The 22,056-nt window shown below is 37.5% G+C and overlaps 1 protein-coding gene across 1 annotated transcript in view; it reads right to left on the reverse strand.

The window, feature by feature from the left end:
• Nucleotides 1–22,056, reverse strand: part of LOC100608090 (aldo-keto reductase family 1 member C4-like) — a 39,522-nt gene extending 17,466 nt beyond the window's left edge. The window contains exons 1-5 of the mRNA XM_016962563.4: nucleotides 21,504–22,056; nucleotides 18,959–19,126; nucleotides 10,125–10,234; nucleotides 2,559–9,852; nucleotides 1,623–1,732 (exon numbers count right to left, since the gene is read on the reverse strand). Coding sequence (XP_016818052.1) covers nucleotides 9,783–9,852; nucleotides 10,125–10,234; nucleotides 18,959–19,126; nucleotides 21,504–21,587 — 432 coding nt within the window. The 5' untranslated portion in view covers nucleotides 21,588–22,056 and the 3' untranslated portion in view covers nucleotides 1,623–1,732; nucleotides 2,559–9,782. The remainder of the gene's footprint in view (nucleotides 1–1,622; nucleotides 1,733–2,558; nucleotides 9,853–10,124; nucleotides 10,235–18,958; nucleotides 19,127–21,503) is intronic.

The raw sequence follows: 22,056 nt of genomic DNA on the forward strand, positions 1-22,056 counted from the left end.
ATCATGCTGCTATAAAGACACATGCACACATATGTCTATTGCGGCACTATTCACAATAGAAAAGACTTGGAACCAACCCAAATGTCCAACAATGATAGACTGGATTAAGAAAATGTGGCACATATACACCATGGAATACTATGCAGCCATAAAAAATGATGAGTTCATGTCCTTTGTAGGTACATGGATGAAATTGGAAATCATCATTCTCAGTAAACTATCGCAAGAACAAAAAACCAAACACCGCATATTCTCACTCATAGGTGGGAATTGAACAATGAGAACACATGGACACAGGAAGGGGAACATCACACTCTGGGGACTGTTGTGGGGTGGGGGGAGGGGGGAGGGATAGCATTGGGAGATATACCTAATGCTTGATGACGAGTTAGTGGGTGCAGCGCACCAGCATGGCACATGTATGCATATGAACTAACCTGCACATTGTGCACATGTACCCTAAAACTTAAAGTATAATAATAATAAAAAATAGTAATAAATAATTAATAAAAGAAATGCTGGAGGGAATACTTCAGTTGAATAGAAGGAAGCAGACAGTAACACAAAGCCATATAGAGCTATAAACACTTCTAGTCTATGTAAATAAATATATGGCAAAATATGAAAACATGTATTTTTGAAATTTTGGTTTGTATTCTATTTTTCTTCAGAATTTAAAACATAGAAATAAGTATAATTATTTGTTAATATGTACACAATATATAATGTGCTAATGAGTGACAAAAATAATATGAAATGGGAAAAAAACCTGGGAAAATTAGTTTTTTATGAAATGGAAGTTAAATTGATGTTGATTCAATGTAAATTGTTATAACTCTATGAAGTTGTATGTCATCCAGACAGCAACTACAAAGATAATAACTGTAGAATATACTCAAGAGGAAATGAGAAGGGAATCCAAATGTCATTTAAAAAATTACACAGTCTCACAAAATAGTAGTAATGATGGATATGAAGGACAAAAGCTATAGACATGGAGAAAAACATTAAAAATGGCAAAAGTAACTCTTTTCCCGTCACTAATGACAGTCATGTGTCATGTAATGCCTGGGCTATCTTCTTGAGAAGGGCTTTGTTAGGTAACTTTTTCATTGTGTGGACATCATAGTGTATAGATAATTGTCTCAAACCTTGTCATGATCCTATCAGCGATCTTTATGTCATATTCTAAATCCTTTGTTTTCATTTCAACATTCTTCATAGCATCTTCATCAGAAGTGAAATCCATTTCACCAAACCACTTTCTTTGTTCATCCATAAAAAGCAACTTCTCATTTGTGAAAATTACATGAGACTGCAACCACTCAGTAATAGTCAATTTTCAATTCTAATTCTAGTTCTCTTGCTATTTTCACCAAATCTGCAATTACTTTCCCCACTGAAGTCCTGAATTCCTCAAAGTCATCCATCTATGAGGGCTGGAATCAACATCTTCTAAACTCCTGTTCAAGTGTATATTTTGCCCTCCTTTCATGAGTCATGAATGTTATTAGTGGCATCTAGAATACTGTATTAGCGTTCTCCAGAGGGACAGAACTAGTGGAATATATATATATATATTTATGTATATATAAAGGGGAGTTTACTAAGTATGAACTCACGTGATCACAAGGTCCCACAACAGGCCATCTGCAGGCTGAGGAGCAAAGAGAGCCAGCCCGAGTTCCAAAACGGAAGAATTTGGAGTATGATGTTCAAGGGAAGGAAGCATCTAGCACAGGAGAAAGATATAGACTGTGAGGCTAGGCCAGTCTCTCCTTTCATGTTTTTCTGCCTGCTTATATTCTAGCCATGCTGACAGCTGATTAGATTCTGCCCACCCAGATTAAGGGTGGGTCTGCCTTTTCTAGCCCACTGACTCAAATGTTAATCTCTTTTGGCCACACCCTCAGAAACACACCCAGGATCAACACTGTATTCTTCAATCCAGTGAAGATGGCACTCAGAATTAACCATCCCAAGTCTACCCTTTGTTAACTTGAACCCATACACATCTCCTGAGATCATACATAGTATTCAAATAAATACAATAATAAGGTCATAATTATGCCTAACATAATACAACTATCCTTCCTACAACCAGAAATGCACCAATCCTCACCCCAAATACTATTACATAAAGTAAACAATACTTAAATGCTGATGTGAAGTCAATAAATCTTATGTCACATGATAAAGAAAGGAAATAAAATGAAGATTTTTTTTAGTACAAGTATATACATGCACAAATATGGTTTTAACAAAAGGAGGAAATACTCACGACAATTACAGTCCTCTTTTCTGCAGCTGGTCACATGGTCATAGCCAGTATTGATGACTACCTTCTTCTACTACCCAGTATGCATACCTATGTATACCTGATATACAAGCACCTCAGCAGGTCATGTTTTTTTCCTGGTGGAGTGACCCAAACCTTCATTTTTGAAGGATCTGGGTCACTTGTAGTCCTGCTGGATTGGGCTGTTGTAGTTTCCCATTGACCTTAATCACACAGCATGGTAATACTAAGCGACGCCCTAATGCATACTCTTCCTTACCTCTGTTGTGAAGTAGTAGACTGATTTCATCTTGATAGCTCGGGTCAGTCACTCCAGCCAACACTGTACCTCCCTTCTTAGCCTGTTGACTTAAAGGTAGGAGGAACCCAAAGTGTCCAGATGACTATCTTTCAGTTTAATGGAATTGTCATTGTGTCTCCTGGTGACAGCGTTCTTCCCTCTAGAACTAAGATCTCTAGGCCAGCAGAAAGTGATGTCACGGGAACAGGAAGCAAAAATTTTGTTAGTGGATCACTAGGGGTTATGCTGAGTGGTGCCACTTCCACTTCCATCCCTTGATTCCCGGACTGTGAATCCTGGCTATGAGAGAAACAGTACTAATACATTGGACGCTGATTCAGGGTATACACAGCCTTCTGGAGAACTTTGCCCCATCCCTGCAAAGCACTGTCACCAACTTTCTAATCATGCTTCTTCCAAGTCCCTTACCATCCAGCCAAAATATTGGCTACAGGCCATGAATCACTATATAATCACACATCTGGTCATTTCTCCTTCCATGCAAAGTGCACAACCAGGTGCACTGCTTGAAGTTCTGCCCACTGGGAAGATTTCCCTTCATTGCTGTCCTTCAGGGATGTAGGACTTCAAAGGGGCTGTAGTGCTGCAGCTGTCTGCTTTTGGGTGGCCCCTGCGTATCATGCAGAACCACCTGTGAACGACTTACAAAATATAGTAATTCTTGATCACTGGAAATGTTAAATCCTGGAAAACGTAGCATTCGTTTGTGTGATATTAACATCATTTTCCCACACTTGTTGGCTGAAGATTCATTTGATGAATCCAATCTCTCCAAAATAGATGATTGTGATGATTCGTAGAATTCTGATGTTAGTTCTCTTTAGAAATAACTCCAAGAACAGTTTTTATATTTTTACATTGAAAATAAGTCAGATTTGCTTCAGCCTCAAAAAGTGTGTTTATGTAAAATTAAATGAGCACTGGCAGTGAGCTTTTTTTTTTTTTAAAACAGGAAAAGGGTTAAAAGGTGCTTCCTAAACACGAGTCTACAAAATAGCCACATTTAATTCACCGCTTAACCACTTGTAAATGTTAGTTTCCTGAGCCAAAATGAGGATTCAGGAGCAAACAATGAGGTAGCGGACTTGAGCTGCCCTCAGATAACAAGACATATTTGTACATTTGGCTCCAGGGTGGTCTTCAACTATAGGAGATACTGGTTCATGGAGATATGGGAAGAAACATATCCACCCTCAATCGAGGATTCCTGAAGCAAGCCAGGACCTGGGGTAGGATTGATACCCTCCAGATTGTCTCCAATTTGGAAAACTTTGTCACAAATGGTATGTCTGTGATTATCAGGTATTAGGATCACCCACTCAGGACATGCTGGTTCTAGGTGTGTAGAGAAATTAGAAACTGTCTTAGTCCATTGTGTTGCTATAAAGGAATACCTGAAGCTGAGTATTTATAAAGAAGAGGTTTGTTGGCTCACAGTCTGGTGGCTGTACAAGAAGCACAGCATTGGCATCTCGTAGGCCTTTGGTGAGGTCTTCAGGCTGCTTCCACTCATGGCAGAAAGGAAAGGAGAACCAGCAGGTTCTGAGTTCACAGAGTGAGAGAGGAAAGCAAGAGAGGAAAGTAAGGTGCCAGGCTCTTTTTAACAAGCAGCTATGAAAAAAGTAATAAAGCCAGAATTTACTTGTTACTGCAGGGAGAGTACCAAGCCATTCATGAGAGATCTGCCCCCACGACCATAATGACTTCACTAGGCCTCACCTCCTACATCGAAAATTCAGCATATGTTTAGGAGGGTCAAATATGCCAACCATAGCATTCTGCCCCTGATCCATAACCTCATGTTCTTCTTACATGCAAAATGTAGCCATTTCATCCAAATAGTTCCCAAAAGTTGTGACTTGGTCTAGCACCAACTTAAAATTCCAAAGTATAAAAATTCATATCAGACTCAAGGCAACTTCCTGCCAGTTATGAGCCTATGAAGTCAAAAATAAGTTATTTACTTCCAAAGTACAACCATGTTATCCATTGTGGGTAAACATTCCTTTTTCAAAAGGGAAGTTAACCAAAAAAAGGCAGGGGTAGGGACAGGAGAAACAGGACTCATGGAAATCAGAATTCCAGCAAAGCAGACATTAAACTTAAAGCTTCAAGGTAATTTCTGTTGACTTTACGTCTTGTACAACCTATGTGTCTAGATTCTTCTTGGCCTAAGTAGCATTCCTTCCTTCTGGCTGTGGGGCAGGGCCTTCTGTGAAATGGGAGTCTTATGACCTAGAGTCAAACAAGATAGGTCAGATAATTATTGTTATGGCCATAATTTACACAGAAAGGTGGAGGGAAAGTTAGAGTAGTATCTTTAGTTTTTATGGCTGGCTTTGGGAAAAATGGATTCTGATTCCTATGACCTACCTTGGGGAAGAAAGATTCTAGTTTCTGTAACTAGTTTAGAGGAAAAGAGGATTGAGATATAAGAGGGCGAGAGAAGCTCGTAGAAAAACCTTTGCTTCTGAAGCCTTTATTTGGGGCATTGTTTGCTGAGTCCTGGCATTAATAGAGTTGTATGTTGGTTCTCTTATTAATCTGCCAATCATCAATTGATTTTTAGTGAAACATCAGAGAGCAAAGGGGAAGTTTTCCCTTGGCCGCTATAGCTGCCATTTGACTGGAGGGAGATATTTTGTTTTCTTTCTATTACCGGACAGTAAACATGCCTTCCATTTCCTTGAAGAAAAATGCTATGTCTATATGCCAACACTGTTCACTCTATAAATTTCTTTAAAAAAAAAAAACAGGTGGAATGCAGGGAAGTCAGTGCCCCCTACTTATCAAATATGCAGAAGTGTGAAAGACCTTGCAGAATGGTCTCCCAATAGGCATTTACCAATTTTGATCAATTACACACTCCTTACAGGGTTTGTTTCATTCATAATCTACATCCTCTACCAGACTATAAACTCAAGGCATTTACATTTTATTTCATTTTTGCCTACTTTATTTATTGGTAAAACAATGTTTGGCACACAATGAATATTCAATAAAGTTTCGCTAGATGAATAAACGACTGAATGGCACAGTAAGCAAGAACTAACACCATGCCAGAACATGGGTAGATGATTAAGAATCTTAATAAATTAATGAGATGCACTGCTTTAAAATCAGTAAAATTTTGAAATTTTTGAATAATATTTGATAGCTTGGAAAAATACTTGTTACTTCTGTTATATATAAAAGTACATAATCTACATGTAGAAGATGATTTCATGATTGTAAAACTGCACAAAACAAGCATAAATATTTGCATAGGAAAATTATGAAGAAAAATACACCAAATGTAAATTATTCTGGAATGGAAGAATTACACATTATTTTTGTTCTCTATCTTTTCTATTTTCTAAATATTTATGTTATTTATGCACACTTTTTAAATAATTAGAAAAACAAACATCCTCATATTCAAATCTTTGTTATTTCATAAAGTGAAGAAGTGAAAGGCAGGTGAACAGAAACTATAGACTCTGCTTTCTAATCCCCTCACCAAATACAGAGATCCACTCCAAGATGCCTAAAAGGAAGAAATTCTGCTAGTATCACTCAATAGCTCATGGTCAATATTCTTCAGATAATGGATAACAAGGGTGATTAGCAGCATTGAAATAGAAAAAAAGAATATTAATTTATAATTCTTTTCCCACTCTGCGAATGCAAGTGTTTTTCCGAAGGTACAGTGAGGATTTGCTAGCATCCCATTAACATGTATCTCTAATATCTAGACATGCAAAAAGTTGTTGGGAACAGGCCCCCAAATCTGGCCATAGACAGGCCCCAAAACTAGCCATAAACAAATCTCTGCAGCACTGTGACATGCTCATGATGGCTATGACACCCACACTGAAGGTTGTTTGTTTACCGGAATGTTGGCAAGGAACAGCTGGCCCACCCAGGGCAGAAAACCACTTAAGGCATTCTTAAACCTCAAACAATAGCATGAGCGATCGGTGCCTTAAGGACATGTTCCTGCTGCAGATAACTAGCCAGAGCCCAACCCTTTGTTTCCCATTTTAGTTAATCTATAATCTAGAGAAACAATGCTTATCACTGGCTTACTGTCGATAAATATGTGGGTAAGACTCTGTGGCTCTCAGCTCTGAAGGCTGTCAGCCCCCTGATTACCACTCCACACTCTATATTTCTGTGTGTGTGTCTTTAATTCCTCTAGTGCCACTGGGTTAGGGTCTCCACGATCAAGCTGGTCTCAGCAAAAAGTGATTACTGTTTGATTAATTGTAAGAATTCTTGTTATTCAGTAATAGTAGTATTATTTGTTTTCCTTTTCCTGTGTTCTTTTTTTTCATTTTTATAATTTGTCCTTTCCAACTGAATGTGAATAATGAGTACCTTTTCAGTAGTTAGTGTGCCAGGAGCTGTGATATTGAATAGGGTCACAGAGATGAGTAAGACAAGGCTAAACACTCTCATGAGGGAGGCCACAGATTTCTACTTAAAGCCTTTCAGTATGTAAAAGTCACTTCCCACATTTTTGTTCATTCAAAAATGTCTTCTCTCAGAATCCTGGTATGGTTTCACAAAAAGAAGAGAGACTGTTCACATATTTTTGGGGGGGACTGAATCTTTATTCTCATAACTAAAATTTTTTTCCTATTTCTGAAATAGTCATATTTTTATTTTATTTTAGTTTTTGGTAATTATTCTACCAGTTTGGAGTGTAGAAGTGGAAAATATGATGCTATTACATTGCTAAGCAGCAAAATGAGCATATATTTCCAAGCCATGCTAATTATGATATTATATATGTAATGTATAAGTAATATAATGAATTAAGGGATTATAAATAGAATTTTAAGTTAATATGCTCTACAACAATCCAGGTTTTTTTTTAAGTGAAGCATAAAAAGACATAGAGGCTTTTCTTTTTTTGATTTTTGCATATAAAATCTCTGTCGGGTGCAAACACACATAAAAAATTTCATTTTTTCCCTATTTCTACACTCCCCTCCAAACTTCTTTGTGTTTGATTCCTCTTCTTTCTCCTCAATCCTGAGATCCTGCCACAGTTAATCCAATGGAACGTCACGTTTGTGAACAAACCAAAGTTAAGGGATGTTGGGTTCCCCAGAGATGGGCTTCAGATGGACAAAGATGACACTGGAGTAAGAGTCTTGCCCTGAGGATCCAGAGAAACTCTAGAGGATCTTATCTTGGTAGAGGCCATAGGGGACACCTCAGTCACTAGCACTGAGGGTCTATTAATTTCATAATTCATTTATCATTCAGGTTGGTGAGATTTATAGAGCTGAGAAAATGAGAGTTGTGACAGGTGAAGAAAGCCAAGGAAGACATAAATTTGGGAGATATAAATGGTGTCCTGAAAAGGTAATGCCACATTAAGGAGAAATGCCACTGGACTCTTACGGGAGGACATGGAAGCAGGGCCCACTGTGACTTCCCTAGGACCTATGCACATTTACCTACCTGGGCCCATCTCCATAAAAATATTAAAATTATGTCTTATGTTGCCTCGGTGGAGACACGAAGAGGGACCAGGTTTGAGTCATTATTACATATTTGTTATCATATTAATTTTTCTTTTTTTAGCATAAATTAAGACAGCCCTGTGCCTTCTAGTCTAATGGGTAAGAGGGTCCAAAGCATAGGACCCAGGCACAGGTAGTGAGGGCATCAAAAAAAGTGATTCACAATGGTGCAGACATAGGCAGTGTTACTTACAGACCAACATTCCTGTTGGGTCAGAAATTGAGCCCTGGAGGAAACCTATGGTCTGAGGGCTACAGTGAATCTCCTGTTTCACCCCATGCCTGAATTCAGGCCTGTCTTCCTGATGTAGGAAAGATGTGTCCCTCTGTTTTTGTGCATCCTGCAGAAAATGGTCTGTGAAAGAATCTGCAAGCATCACTTACAATTGTAACTTAGCATGTTGGAGATTTCCGTTGAGGCTGTCAATGGCTTTCATGTCCTCTGGAGTCAACTCAAAGTCAAAAATCTGAAAGGCAGGTGATACTCACATTAACCTTTCCCAGGACAGCAGCTTCTACCTGGGAATCCAAGGACTTTGCAAGGGGCAAAGGCAAGGATGGCATTAGGGGAGGCATTTCTATCCTCATCGGCTTCCAGGTGCACCTGGCCTGGGACCTCTTCCACCTGAGCTCTGCTTCTTCTCCATCCCACCCCTCTTCTATTCTGCACCACTTCTCAAAAGAAAGATGTGCACTCATCAATCTAAAATATTTCTAGAAAATTGCTTGAGACAGAAAAAGGAAATCACTTGTTTTAAAATGGAAAAGAAAGTGTAGACACAATACCGGCCACCTGGACTTGACCACACTTGGTCAGGCTCTTGTTTCCCCACTTCCCCGGGAACTTGATCCAGCCTTAGACTGAGCAACCCTTGAAACACGGAACAATCCCATTCAAGAAACCAACCTAGACTTAAGCAAGAGAAATTTATTCAAAGGGTAGAACTCTGAGCATAACATCTATGTGTCTCAAAGATCAGTCAGAAAACATTTTTTATAACGACAAGCAAACACAGCTGCAAATAGACAGTATTCAGGGGTCATGAGGTGAGCAAGTAGAACAGTTGATCAGGAAATGCTTTTTCTGGGGCAAACATATTAGTATAATTATGGTCTTCTACACATAGGAAGAGACAAGCAAACTAATAAAAATACCCAAAGACTTTAACAGGTACTACTATAAAGAAAACTCTAAGAGAATATATGAAATTTATACTGAGTAAAGAAGGAAATGAAAAAAATCAGCAATGATTTGGAGACTAGAGAACACCTAATCCAACTCATTTCAGAAAATCAAGAAAAGCAGATGTCCCCAGCACAGGAATGCATAATAAATTGCCAACTTAATGTTGAAACCCAAATCTCTGGTTTTGGTCCCATCCTAATTCTCTCCACCCATGCTGCCTCTTCTGTGGTAGAGTAGAAAACCTTTAGGATGTACACAAAGCATTTGTGCATAGGAAATAACCAGGAAATGGACTTAGTCCAACGGTATCCTGCTCTCACCTTACAGGAAGCACATGTGTGAAGGACACAATGCAGGAGTCCTAATGCCCACCCAACTCCTCACCTGCATGTCCTCTCTGATCTGCTGTTCATTGGAGCTCTTGACCAGGACCACAGCCCCACGCTGCAGCTGGTAGCACAGAGCAATCAGGGCTGGGGATCACTTGTGAATTTTTGCCATGACACAAAGAACTGGGTCCTCCAAAAGAACTGGTGAGTTCTGGTCCACCCTGGAAGGAAACCCAGAAATGCTGAAGCCCTGAGGCTGGATTTCAGTTTGTTAGGCGGCTCCCTAAACAGACTAAGGTGTTCATTCTGCACCAGAGTGTCTCAAGTGAGGCCCCTGAATAACAGCAGCAGCATCACCTGGGATCTCATCAGAAATGCAAATTCTCACCTTACCCTAACTCACTGAGAGTGAAATCCAGGAAAGAGAGTACCATATAATTAAAATACTTCATCCAAATGGCATTTTAGGTAAACTTCCTGATGCTCTTATTACCATAGTTCATGTCGTTGGGTTCCCAGAGCACTGTGGGCAACCAGAACGATGTCTTTTGACTTGCAGAAATCCAGCAGTTTGCTCTGGTTGAGGTAAGGATGACATTCCACCTGCAGATGACAAAGATAGAAAAACATCAGATAATATGAAAAACAGTTATGTTAATATAAAAAGATTACAGATTAAAGTAAAAGGAGGTGAATAAATATGTGTAGCGTCAAATTTGAACTGACAATATTACTGTCAACTAATTATCTTTTCCATCAAAATAAATTTTATATTGCTGTTTCCTAAAAGTATACATAGAAATGTCATTTCTGAGCACAAGCAACTCCATGGACCAGATCCAGTATCTAACTACCTTTGACCACTAGAAGGGCACACAGCCAATTCCAGCTCTGGGATAGGGTAGGATTCTGAGTTTTGGACATCAAATTGTGCCAGAAAGTAAAAATTTCTTCAAAGACTCATGAGGCCAGGTTTAAAATGCAAAATAAGTAGTTTTATAGGAATATTACTGGTAATGTTTGTATAGATTTGAACACCAAAAACAATAATAAGTAAAATCAATCATAAATTATAGCAAAAACAATTCACGGGTTCATAGTCATGAGAGATTAAAAGAGAGAGCAAAAATATTTGCCTCCACTGATGGTGATTATTGCAGTAATTTCTTTCTAGGGTATGAATAATTAAAGGGAAAGAGTTAAGCTTTTAGCACTTCTGAGAGGAATAACTATTTCTTTTCTTGACTTGGTGAGGGATTTTTTTTTCATAATAAAATGTAAAGTCAGAATAATAAAACTAGTAGTTAAAATTGAAAGTAATTACTTTAAAGCCCCAAGGAAAGAACAAATACAATAATAAAATAATAACACAATACAAAAAATTAAAACATCATTGCTATATACTCAATCATTATGTGGAAATATGTTGTGGAATATAACTTCCCCTCTTGATAATTATCATCCAGCAGATTACTAGTAATTGCAAAGGGGAAAACACGTCTCTATGAAGATTAGATCTAGCCACCATTAACTTAACCAAGTGATCAAAATTAGCATGACTAATTGTGGGGCAATCTGTCATTTCATGCTGCCTACTGTGGTGTAATTTCAGGGATACAGCAAGGTAGAGACAGTTTATCTCCAAAAATGTTTAACCTCGATGACATAAAGCATTCAAGTATAACTTCTAATTTATAGAAAAGTACCTTTTGAAAACGTAAAAAAAAAGTTAACTGATCAAAATACAGTAAGATGAAAGTCACAATTGGATTTTTTTTTGTTTTCACGATACATCTTATATTTATTTACCACTTATTTAACATCTCTCATTGTTGTATAATTTTCTCTGTAGAAGTTGTACACATCTTTTATTAGGTATACTTTTGGTACTTAGTATCTTTTTATATTATATGGTATCATTAATTTTTTTCATCTGCTGTTTATGGTTAAAAATAAGAGTTATAAAAGACCATTCAAGGAAACAATGGTAAATCTCAATACAGATGGGGTATTAAATAATCTGAGGTCATTATTGGTACTTCCTTAGATATAACAGTTGTACTGTTACTGGGAGAATATCTTCATTCCTATGCTAGCTTTGAAAGCTACCCACCCTGGTAGCTTAACACAAAGGACATAAACTTTTGGGAACTCTGTGACCCTGCCTGTCACCTGAGAAACCAGAATACCTCCCTAGGGCAACATAAAGCAAGCTCAAATCTCACAGCCGGTGCTCTTTTGCAAGAGCTGGAAACCAACCAACATAGTTCATTACAGCATCCCTGGGTAGAATAACATTGCACCCAGGAAGAAGAAAACTTGTTTGTAATCTCAGCTGTCCCTGTTGCCTGCAACTACCTGACTAACAAGAAGTCCTGAGCCTGTCCCTGAGACATGTTCACTACTATTATATCCAGCATTTGAGAAAGCCAACACAAAATGGCTATCTGTAACCAAAGAATCTCACAGAGTCTATGTCACTTCCTTGACACCATCATGAGAGCTGGTGCTGGTACCCACTGCTGGGAGACATGAAGACAGGTCACATCACACGATCCCTTGCCAATATTCCCCAGCACTAGCCCAGAGTTGGGCAACCCCACTGGGTGGCTAGACCCATAAGAGCAATAGCAATCTATCACTGTAGTCTGGCTCTCAGGATCTTCTACTCCTAGTGTAATGGAAAGAGCGTCACATCAAGACAACATCCCGTAGCACAAAAATATCCAGATAGCAGGACTTGAGTTCCAGATCTTTACACTGGTGGGAAGTTTCTTTCAGCAGAGACACAATTTCAGTGCTAGATTCAGTAGGGAAAGTCTAAACCTCTACCACCAACAGTCAAGTGGCCTTGGTGCTCATGAAGGGTCTTGTAGAAGGGGTCTTCTTTCCCCCCTTGTCCATCAGTGCAGACATAGCTAGGACTTCTCCTAAAGAAGCTCTGCATGGGTACACCTATACACAGCTTTCCTGGAACACTTCAGAATGACTGCATCCCCACAGAAGGAGCACTCCCCAGGTTCAGGCTTGCATGAGAGACAGTCACAATTTCTCCCTATTTGGAACATCAACATTTCTACAGATGAAAAGAGGTACCTGTCTGATCTCAAGATTCAGAACACTGGGACAAGAGTGAGGCTGGGAAGTGCATAGCTTTCCTGTCAACCTGGTACGGGAGCTGAGGTAGCTTCTACCCTTTACGTTGATAAGATGAATCCAATTGAGAGCTCTCCCAACCACATTGGGTACTTCATTTAACTACCTGCTTTAACTACAAATGGTTCCTATCCAGAGATACCACCTCTACTGGCCTGGGGTGGTATCCCTGGGTAGGGGATACTCAATAAATAAAATAAACTCTATAAATAAAATACTGGGAAAAAAATGAATGAATAAAAAAGTGCACAAAACAGGAGAATAAGATAAGCTTCAAGAGACTGCTGCCACTCCAATCCCATAGGAGACAGTGAACTTGCCCACACACTGAGTATATAGCTACTACAACCAGCATCTGAGGAAGCCGTGATACAAAGACTCTCTATAACCAAGGAATTCATATAAGTCTTCACACCTAATAGCACTAAGAACCCAATTAGGCTATTATAAACTATAAACATTAAAGTCAGATCCTTAAAAGGGAAAAAAGAAATTAAAGAAAAACAGGGAAATCAAAAATAAATTCAAGAACAATTAGAAGAAATAGTCTATCAAAATGAGAGGACATCAGAAAAGTAATTATGGTAATATGACAAAACAAGATTTTGTCACCCCAAAACCCTGGGGTCACCCAAATCACCCCAAAAAGATCACACTAGCTCCCCAGCAATAAATCCAAACTAAGATGAAATATTTAAAGTACCAGATAATGAATTCAGAAGGTTCATTATTAAGCTACTCAACAAGATATCACAGAAAGGTGAAAAACAACCTAAAAATTTAAAAAAAAAATTCAGGATATAAATGAAAAATTTTCCAGAGAGATAGATATCACAAAGAAAAACCAATCAGAACTTCTGGAAATGAAAGACATATTTAGGGAAATACAAAATGCAGTGGAAAGTTTCAACAATAGACTAGAACAAGTAAAGGAAAGAATTTCGGAGCTCAAAGACAAGGCTTTTGAATTAACCCAATCAGACAATAAGAAAACAGGATCAGGTTGGATGGGTGGCTCACACCTGTAATCCCAGCACTTTGGGAGGCTGAGCTGGGTGAATCACTTGAGGTCAGGAGTTCAAGATCAGCCTGGCCAACATGGTGAAACCCAGTCGCTACTAAAAATATAAAAATTAGCCTGGCATGTTGGCATGTGCCTGTAATCGCAGCTACTCAGGAGCCTGAGTCAGGAGAATCGCTTTAACCTGGGAGGAGGAGGTTGCAGCACTGAGCCAAGATCATGCACCTGCACTCCAGCAGTCTGGGCAACAAAGCAAGACTCTCAAAAAAAAAAAAAAAAAAAAAGAAATGAACAAATTATCCAAGAAATATGAGATTACGTAAAACAGCCAAACCTAAGAATAACTGGTGTTCCTGAGGAGAAGAGACGTCTAAAAGTTTGGAAAACTTACCTGAGAGAATAATTGAGAAAAACTTCCCTGGCCTGGCTAGAGATTTAGATATCCATATAGAAGAAGCTCAAAGTACTCCTCGGAAATTCATTGCAAAAATATTACCACCAAGTCACATAGTCATGAGTCTATCTAAAGTCAACATGAAGGAAATAATTCTAAGAGAGGTGAGAAAAAAGCATCAGGTAACATAAAGAAGAATCTATCAGACTAACAGGAGACTTCTCAACAGAAACCTCACAAACTAGGAGGGATTGAGGTCCTATCTTTAGCCTTCTTAAACAAAATAACTGTCAGCCAGAAATTTTGTATCCAGCAAAACTATATTTCATAAATGAAGGAGAAATATAGTCATTTTTAGAAAAACAAATGATGAAGGAATTTGACATTATCAAACCAGTTCTACAAGGCATGCTATAAGGAGTTCGAAATCTTCAAACAAAAGACTATTATACACTACAATGGAACCTCCTGAAAGCATAAAACTCACAAATCCTATAAAACAATAACACAACAACAGCAACCAAAAGTATTTAGGTAACAACTGAAATGATGAAAAGAACAGTACCTCACATCTGAATATTAACATTGAACATAAATGGCCTAAATGCTCCACTTAGAAGATACAGAATGGCAGAATGGATAATAAATCACAAACCAAATACCTGCTATCTTCAAGAGGCTCACCTAACACATAAAGATTTGGATAAGCTCAAGTTAAAAAGGTGGGAAAAGAGATTCCATGCAAATGGAAACCAAAAGTATTCAGGAGTTGCTACTCTTATATCAGACAAAACAGACTTTAAAGCAACAGCAGTTAAAAAAAAAGACAAAGAAAATCATTATATAATGATAAAAGAATCAATCCAGCAAGAACATATTACAATCTTAAATTTATATGCACCTAATACTGGAGCTCCCAGATTTATAAAACTATTACTAGCAGACTTAAGAAATGAGATAGCAACACACTAATAGTGAGGGACTCAATACTCCACTGTACAGCACTAGTCAGATAATCGAGGCAGAAAGTAAATAGGAAACAATGGATTTAACATACTATAGAAAAAAAAAATTACTAAACAGATGTTTACAGAACATTCTACCCGCCAACTGCAGAATATACGTTCTTCTCATCAGCACATGGAACATTCTCCAAGATAGACCATATGATAGGCCACAAAACAAGTCTCATTAAACTTGAGAAAATCCAAATTATATGAAGTATCTTCTCAGAACACAGCGGAATAAAACTAGAAATTGACTCTGAAAGGGACCCTCAAAACTATACAAATACATGGAAATTAAATAATCTGCTCTTGAATGATTTTGGGTTAACAATAAAATCAAAATGGCAATTAAGTAATTTTTTGAAATAAATGATAATAGTGACACAAGTTATGAAGACCTCTGGAATATAGCAAAAGCAGTGCTAAAAGGCAAGTTCATATCATTAAATGCCTACATCTAAAAGTCTGAAACAGCACAAATTGACAACCTAATATCACACCTCTATGTACTAGAGAAACAGGAACTAACTAAACCCAAAGATATCTGAAGAAAAGAAATAATATCAGAACAGAACTAAATGAAACTGAAACAAAACACCCACACAAAAGATCAATGAAAGATAAAGCTGGTTCTTCGACAAGATGAACAAACTTGATAGAGCATTAGTGAGATTAACCAAGAAAAGAAGAGAGAAGATCCAAGTAAGCTCAATTAGAAATGAAACTGGACACATTACAAATGATATCACAGAAATACAAAAAATCATTCAAAACAACTAAGAACCCCTTTATGTGCGCAAACTATAAAATCTAGAGTAAATGGATAAATTCCTGGAAACATACAACCTTCTTAGATTAGATCAGGAAGAAATAGAAACCTAGAACAGACCAATAACAAGCACCAAGAATGAATCAGTAATAAAAAATTGCCAACAAAAAAAGCCAAGGGTCAGATGGATTCACAGCAGAATTCTACTTGACATTCAAAAAGAAGTTGGTACGAATCCTACTGAAAATATTCAAAAAGATAGAGAGAGAGGGAACTCTGCCTAAATTATTCTATGAAGCCAGTATCACCCTAATACCAAAACCAGGAAAGGACATAACAAAAATAGAAAACTATAGACCAATATCCCTGGTGAACATAGATTTAAAAAAATCCTCAAGAAAATACTAGCTAACCAAATGCATCAGCATATCAAAAAGATAATACATCATGATCAAGTGGGTTCCATCCCAAGGGTGCAGGGATGGTATAACATAGGCAAGTCAATAAATATGATAGATACTACAAAGAGAATTAAAAAAGAAAAACCATATGGTTATCTCAATAGGTGCAAAAAAAGCAATTGATAAAATCCGCCATCGCTTTATGATTAAAACCCTCAACAAACTAGACATAAAAGGGACTTCCCTGAAAATAATAAAAGCCATATATGGCAAACCCAAAGCCAACATCATACTGAATGGAGAAAAGTTTAAAACATTCCCCTGAGAACTGGATCAAGACAAGGATGCCCAATTTTACCACTTCTATTAATATTAAACTTAATCCTGGAGGTCCTAGCCAGAGAAATCAGGAAAGAAAAAGTAAGAAAGGGCATTGAAATTTGAATAGAGGAAGTTAAAGTATTGCTGTTTGCCAATAATATAATCATATACCTACAAAACCCTAAAGACTCATCCAAAAGTCTCCTAGATTTGATAAACAAATTCAGTAAAGTATCGGGTTACAAAATCAATGTACAGAAATTGATTTCTGCCATAAACCAACAACAACCACGCTGAGAGTCACATTAAGAAATCAAGCCCTTTACTACAGCTGTAAATAAAATAAAATGAAATCCCTAGGAACATACTTAATCAAAGAGATGAAACATCTCTACAAGGAAAACTATAAAACACTGCTAAAAGAAATGATACATAAAACAAACAAATGGAAAAACATCCCATGCTTACAGATAGAAAGAATCAATACTCTGAAAATGGCCATATTCTAAATTCATATGAAACCACAACAGAGCCACAATAACCAAAGCAATACTAAGCAAAAAGAAGAAATCTGGAGGCAGTACATTACCAGACTTTGAATTATACTACAAGGATGAAGTTAGGAAAGGAGCATAGTATTAATATAAAAATAGGCGTTTAGATAAATGAAACAAAATAGAGAACCCAGAAATGAAGTCAAATACTGATCTTTGATAAAGCAAACAAAAACATAAATTGGGGAAAAGACTCTATTCAATAAATGGTGCTGGGATAACTGGTAAGCCACATGTAGAAGAATGAAACTGGATACCATCTCTCCTTATACACAAATCAACTCAAGATGGATCAAAAACTTAAGTCTAAGACCTGAAACCATAAAAATTCTAGAAGATAACATCGGAAAAACTCTTCCTTACATTGGCCTCGACAAAGAATTTATCTCTAAGACCCCCAAAAGCAAATGCACAAAAAACAAAAATAAATAAATGGGACCTAATTAAACTAAAATAATTCTGCACAGCAAAAGAAATAATCATGAGAGTAAAGAGACAACCTACAGAATGAGAGAAAATTTTTGCAAACTACGCTTCCAGCAAAGGACTATTGTCCAGAATCCACAAGGAACTCAAACAAGTCAGCAAGATAAAAACAAATAATCCCATCCAAAAGTGGGCAAATGACACGAATAGACATTTCTCAAAAGTAGGTATACAAACAGCCAACAAACATATGAAAAAAAGTTCAACATTACTAATAATCAGGGAAGTGCAAATTAAAACCACAGTGAGACACCACCTTACTCCTGCAAGAATGGTTATAATTTAAAAGTAAAAAAAAAAAAAACAAAACAGTAGAAGTTGGCATGAATGTAGTGAAAAGAGAACACTTTTACATTGCTGGTGGGAATGTAAATGAGTAAAACTCCTATGGAAAACAGTATGGAGATTCCTCAAAGAACTCAGAAGTAGATCTGCCATTTGATCCATCAGTCCCACTACTGGCATCTATCAAAAAGAAAAGAAGCTTGCATGAAAAAGACACATGCACACATGTGTATAGCAGTGCAATTCACAGTTGCAAAAATATAAAACCAACCTAAGAGTCCATTGACCAATGCATGAATAATGAAAATGTGTTATATGTACATCATAGAATGGTGTATATGTAAAAAGGATTGAAATAATGTCTTTTGTAGCAACTTGGATGGAGATTAAGGCCATTACTCTAAGTAATTCAGGAATGGAAAACCAAACACTGTACCTTCTCACTTATAAGTGGGAACTAAGCTATGAGGATGTAAAGACATACAGATGATATAATGGCCTTTCAGGACTCAGTGTTGGGGGAGGTTGGGATTAAGGTGAGGGATAAAAGCCTACATATTGAGTACAGTGTCCACTGATCGCCTGATGGGCTCACTTAAATCTCAGAATCATCACTATAGAATTCATTCATGTAACCAAAATCCACTTGTACCACAAAAGCCATTGAAATTAAAAAATGAGTGCATAAAAAATATTTTACTGATCTGAGCTGCGGCTCAAAAAAGTAAAGTGATTTTCAAGTAACAAATTTGAACACAACAATGATGAGAAAGACATCATTTGCCGCCTTTTTAGTTTTAATACATGAATATGTGTCAATAAATTGGAACCAATAAGCACAATTCACCCACCTACAGATCCAGTTACAGAATTGTCATCTCCACACAATCCCATTAAATACATGTGTATGCATGCTCATCATAGGCACAGTACCTTTGAAGTGTAGAATATGTCTTCTCTCTTCACACTCTCATCTGCAATCTTGCTTCGGATGGCCAGTCCAATCTGCTCCTCATTATTGTATAAATGAACAGAATCAATATGGCAGAAACCAGCTTCTATTGCTAATTTTGTAACCTCCACAACTCTATTCCTAGGAACCTGGAGGAGCAATTAAAAGTAGTATTTGGTGATCAATGAGCTCAACAGGTAGTTCAGGCACAAACAATGACCTTCACAAAAATCACATTATTCTTGCATCTTGGGTTAGTTCTATAAATGGGGTGATAAATCCATCCCAATTTGCTTTAGTCTTTCCTGCTTAGCAATAAATGTTGGGTATCCCTGGACCTCTTCAATCCCAGGTAATTCCTGGTTGATCACTAGCAATGAGTTTCCCAAGAACAACCTCAGATTCAGTCATTTGTTGGATAAATTAACAAGACTCAAATTACAATTATAAATATAGTCTTTATTATTACTATTATTATTTGAGACAGAGTCTCACTCTGTCACCCACGCTGGAGTACAGTGGCACAATCTCAGCTCACTGAAAACTCTGCCCCTCCCCTACTTCATCTCAGGCTGAAACAATCCTCTCACCTCCGTCTCCCCAAATAACTAGGACCACAGATGCGCGCTATTATGCAGGTTAAATTTTTGTATTTTTGGTAGGTACGGGGTTTCGCTATGTCGCTCAGGCTCAAGCTCCCAAACTCAAGGGATCCACCTGCCTCCGCCGCCCAAAGTGCTGTGATTACAGGCATGAGCCACTGCAGGAAGCCTCCTAATTATTTTTAATATAGTGAAATTAACACATGGAAGAAGGCACATGGAAGGAACTACAGGAAGAATACAGTGCAAGTTCCTATGATTACTCTCTCAGTGATGTTGCACAAAACACACTGACTTCCTCCAGCATCACCTTTTGAGAAAATAGGGGAAATGTTGCCTACAAGGGATGCTGTTTAGACACTTCATTCCCAAGATTTTAACGGGTACTGATTACATTGACCCAGTCTGTGTACCACACACAAAACTCCCAGTCTTGTAAACAAAGCAGATATGTAGAAACCCCACACTTTGTACAAGCAGTTAATTATAGACAGCACCCTTATTAGTTAGGAAATGGTGGGAAATTCTGGCCTCCAACTTTGAAAACAGGTACATCTATGGGTGGCAGTCTATTGTGTTCACTCTTTCCACACAGCCATTAGCCATTCTGTGTACATGACAGAACTAAATATGAGGAGTAAAGACATACACTCCAAGGATGTAGATTTATACATAAGAAATTAACTGCAACCTGTAAAAGATTAGTAAAGTATACTTTAGTCTTAAAAAATAAGGACAACTTTTTAAGGAAAGATATAATTTCAGTGAAATTTAAAATTATTGATTTATCTACCAAATTTGGATAAAGATTTGAAAGGTACATTTTTTAAACAACAAAGCCATGAATAGAACAATTTTCTATTTTAATATGAGTATTTCAGAAGCTTTCTATTTACAATGATATTAAAAGGAACTAGATGCCAGGTCTCACTGCCTTCCCCTGATACCAGCCCTGATCTTCTCTTTGCTGTGGAGGCACTCAAGGTTTACCAAGGCTAAAGCTTCCATGTTGTGCTTTTCCTTACTTCCCCTTCATGCCAATTTTCATTACAAAGTAAACCACTAGTGTTGATGGTCTTCAAGATGTCTCTCTGTAAATTCTTACAATGTACAGTTGAGAAAAGTGAGACAAATTTTATATGACTAGTCCTTATTCAAGCACTTAGTAGCCTTGGAATACACGTTTTCTTCCAGTATAGAAATAGTTCAGTCTAGAAAATAAAGTCTCCATTTTGCCTACTTTCATGTCAGGGGACCACCCATACCATTTTGATACAAATCTGATGCATATTAACATGGACCAAAAATCTAAAATTTCTCCTTCGAGGTTCTAGTTTTTTCTTAAAATAAAGTTATTTTTCCTTTTAATTTTCCTAGAGGTGAAAGTTGTACATGGGAACTTGTATTAAGTCCGAGACCAGTATTATTATTTTGTCATGCTCAAGGCCACACGGCAGCTCAGCCATACTCTCCCTAAGAGTTTTCATACACCCCGTCTCCAAACACTGTTACCACAAAGATTTTGTTCGATCGTGTATACTTGGAAGAACAAACAATTTCTTCAATTATAGAAAGAAACGGAGAAACCATTCCACTGCAGTCAGTCTCCTACAAAAGGAAATGCCAGGCAGTGTTCTTCACTGTTGAGTTTTAAATATTTTGCAAAGCTAGGAACACCCATAAACAGAAGAAAAAAACAGTGCACAAAATAAAAGTAAGCAGTACATGACCATATGACCAGACCTCAATGCAGAACAAAGATTGACTACCTTTTCTCTTTGAACATGGAATAGCTCTGGCCTATTAAAACAGACCAGGTGAGTCACGCAGAGTAACACAGGAACACAAAGCTAAAACCCAAGTCATCTACTTATTCTAGCTTTGCTCTTTTAAATGCTCAACACTGAAAATATGATTATGTTACCTCTGGAGGTGCACAGGTGCCAAATCCCAATGCAGGCATGAAATGACCATCATTTAGCTCCACACACTGATATTTGGGATCCATTGAATGTCATTCCTTTCGCTAAGCAGACACGGTTTCCTTCTTCAACATCCAGCGTTTATATTCACAGGTTGTATAAGAAATGGGCAGGCAATGCTACACTGCCCACTGTCTGGGGCTGACCAATGTCATGTAGGAAGAAGCAAGTGATGGTGTATTACACAGGCTATGAAGAAAATTGAATCCAGTGCACTTGTTTTTTATCAAAGAGAATTCTTAAGTACATTTTAATATAGTCAGAATAAAATTACTATTTTCTTGCTAAAGTAAAATTTTCCATCTGGAATATATCTATCTATCTATCTGGCTATCTATTATCTATCTATCTATCGTCTATCATCTGTCTATCTATCGTCTATCATCTGTCTATATATCTCATAAATTCCTCCAATAGATTTATAGAATTATTAATTATCATATGTTGGACTATAAAACACCTCCAGCAACGTCTCGTTTTTGTTCACGCCGTGAT

This window comes from Pan troglodytes, chromosome 8, assembly GCF_028858775.2.
Source record: "Pan troglodytes isolate AG18354 chromosome 8, NHGRI_mPanTro3-v2.0_pri, whole genome shotgun sequence".
NCBI classification, from domain to species: Eukaryota; Metazoa; Chordata; class Mammalia; order Primates; family Hominidae; genus Pan; species Pan troglodytes.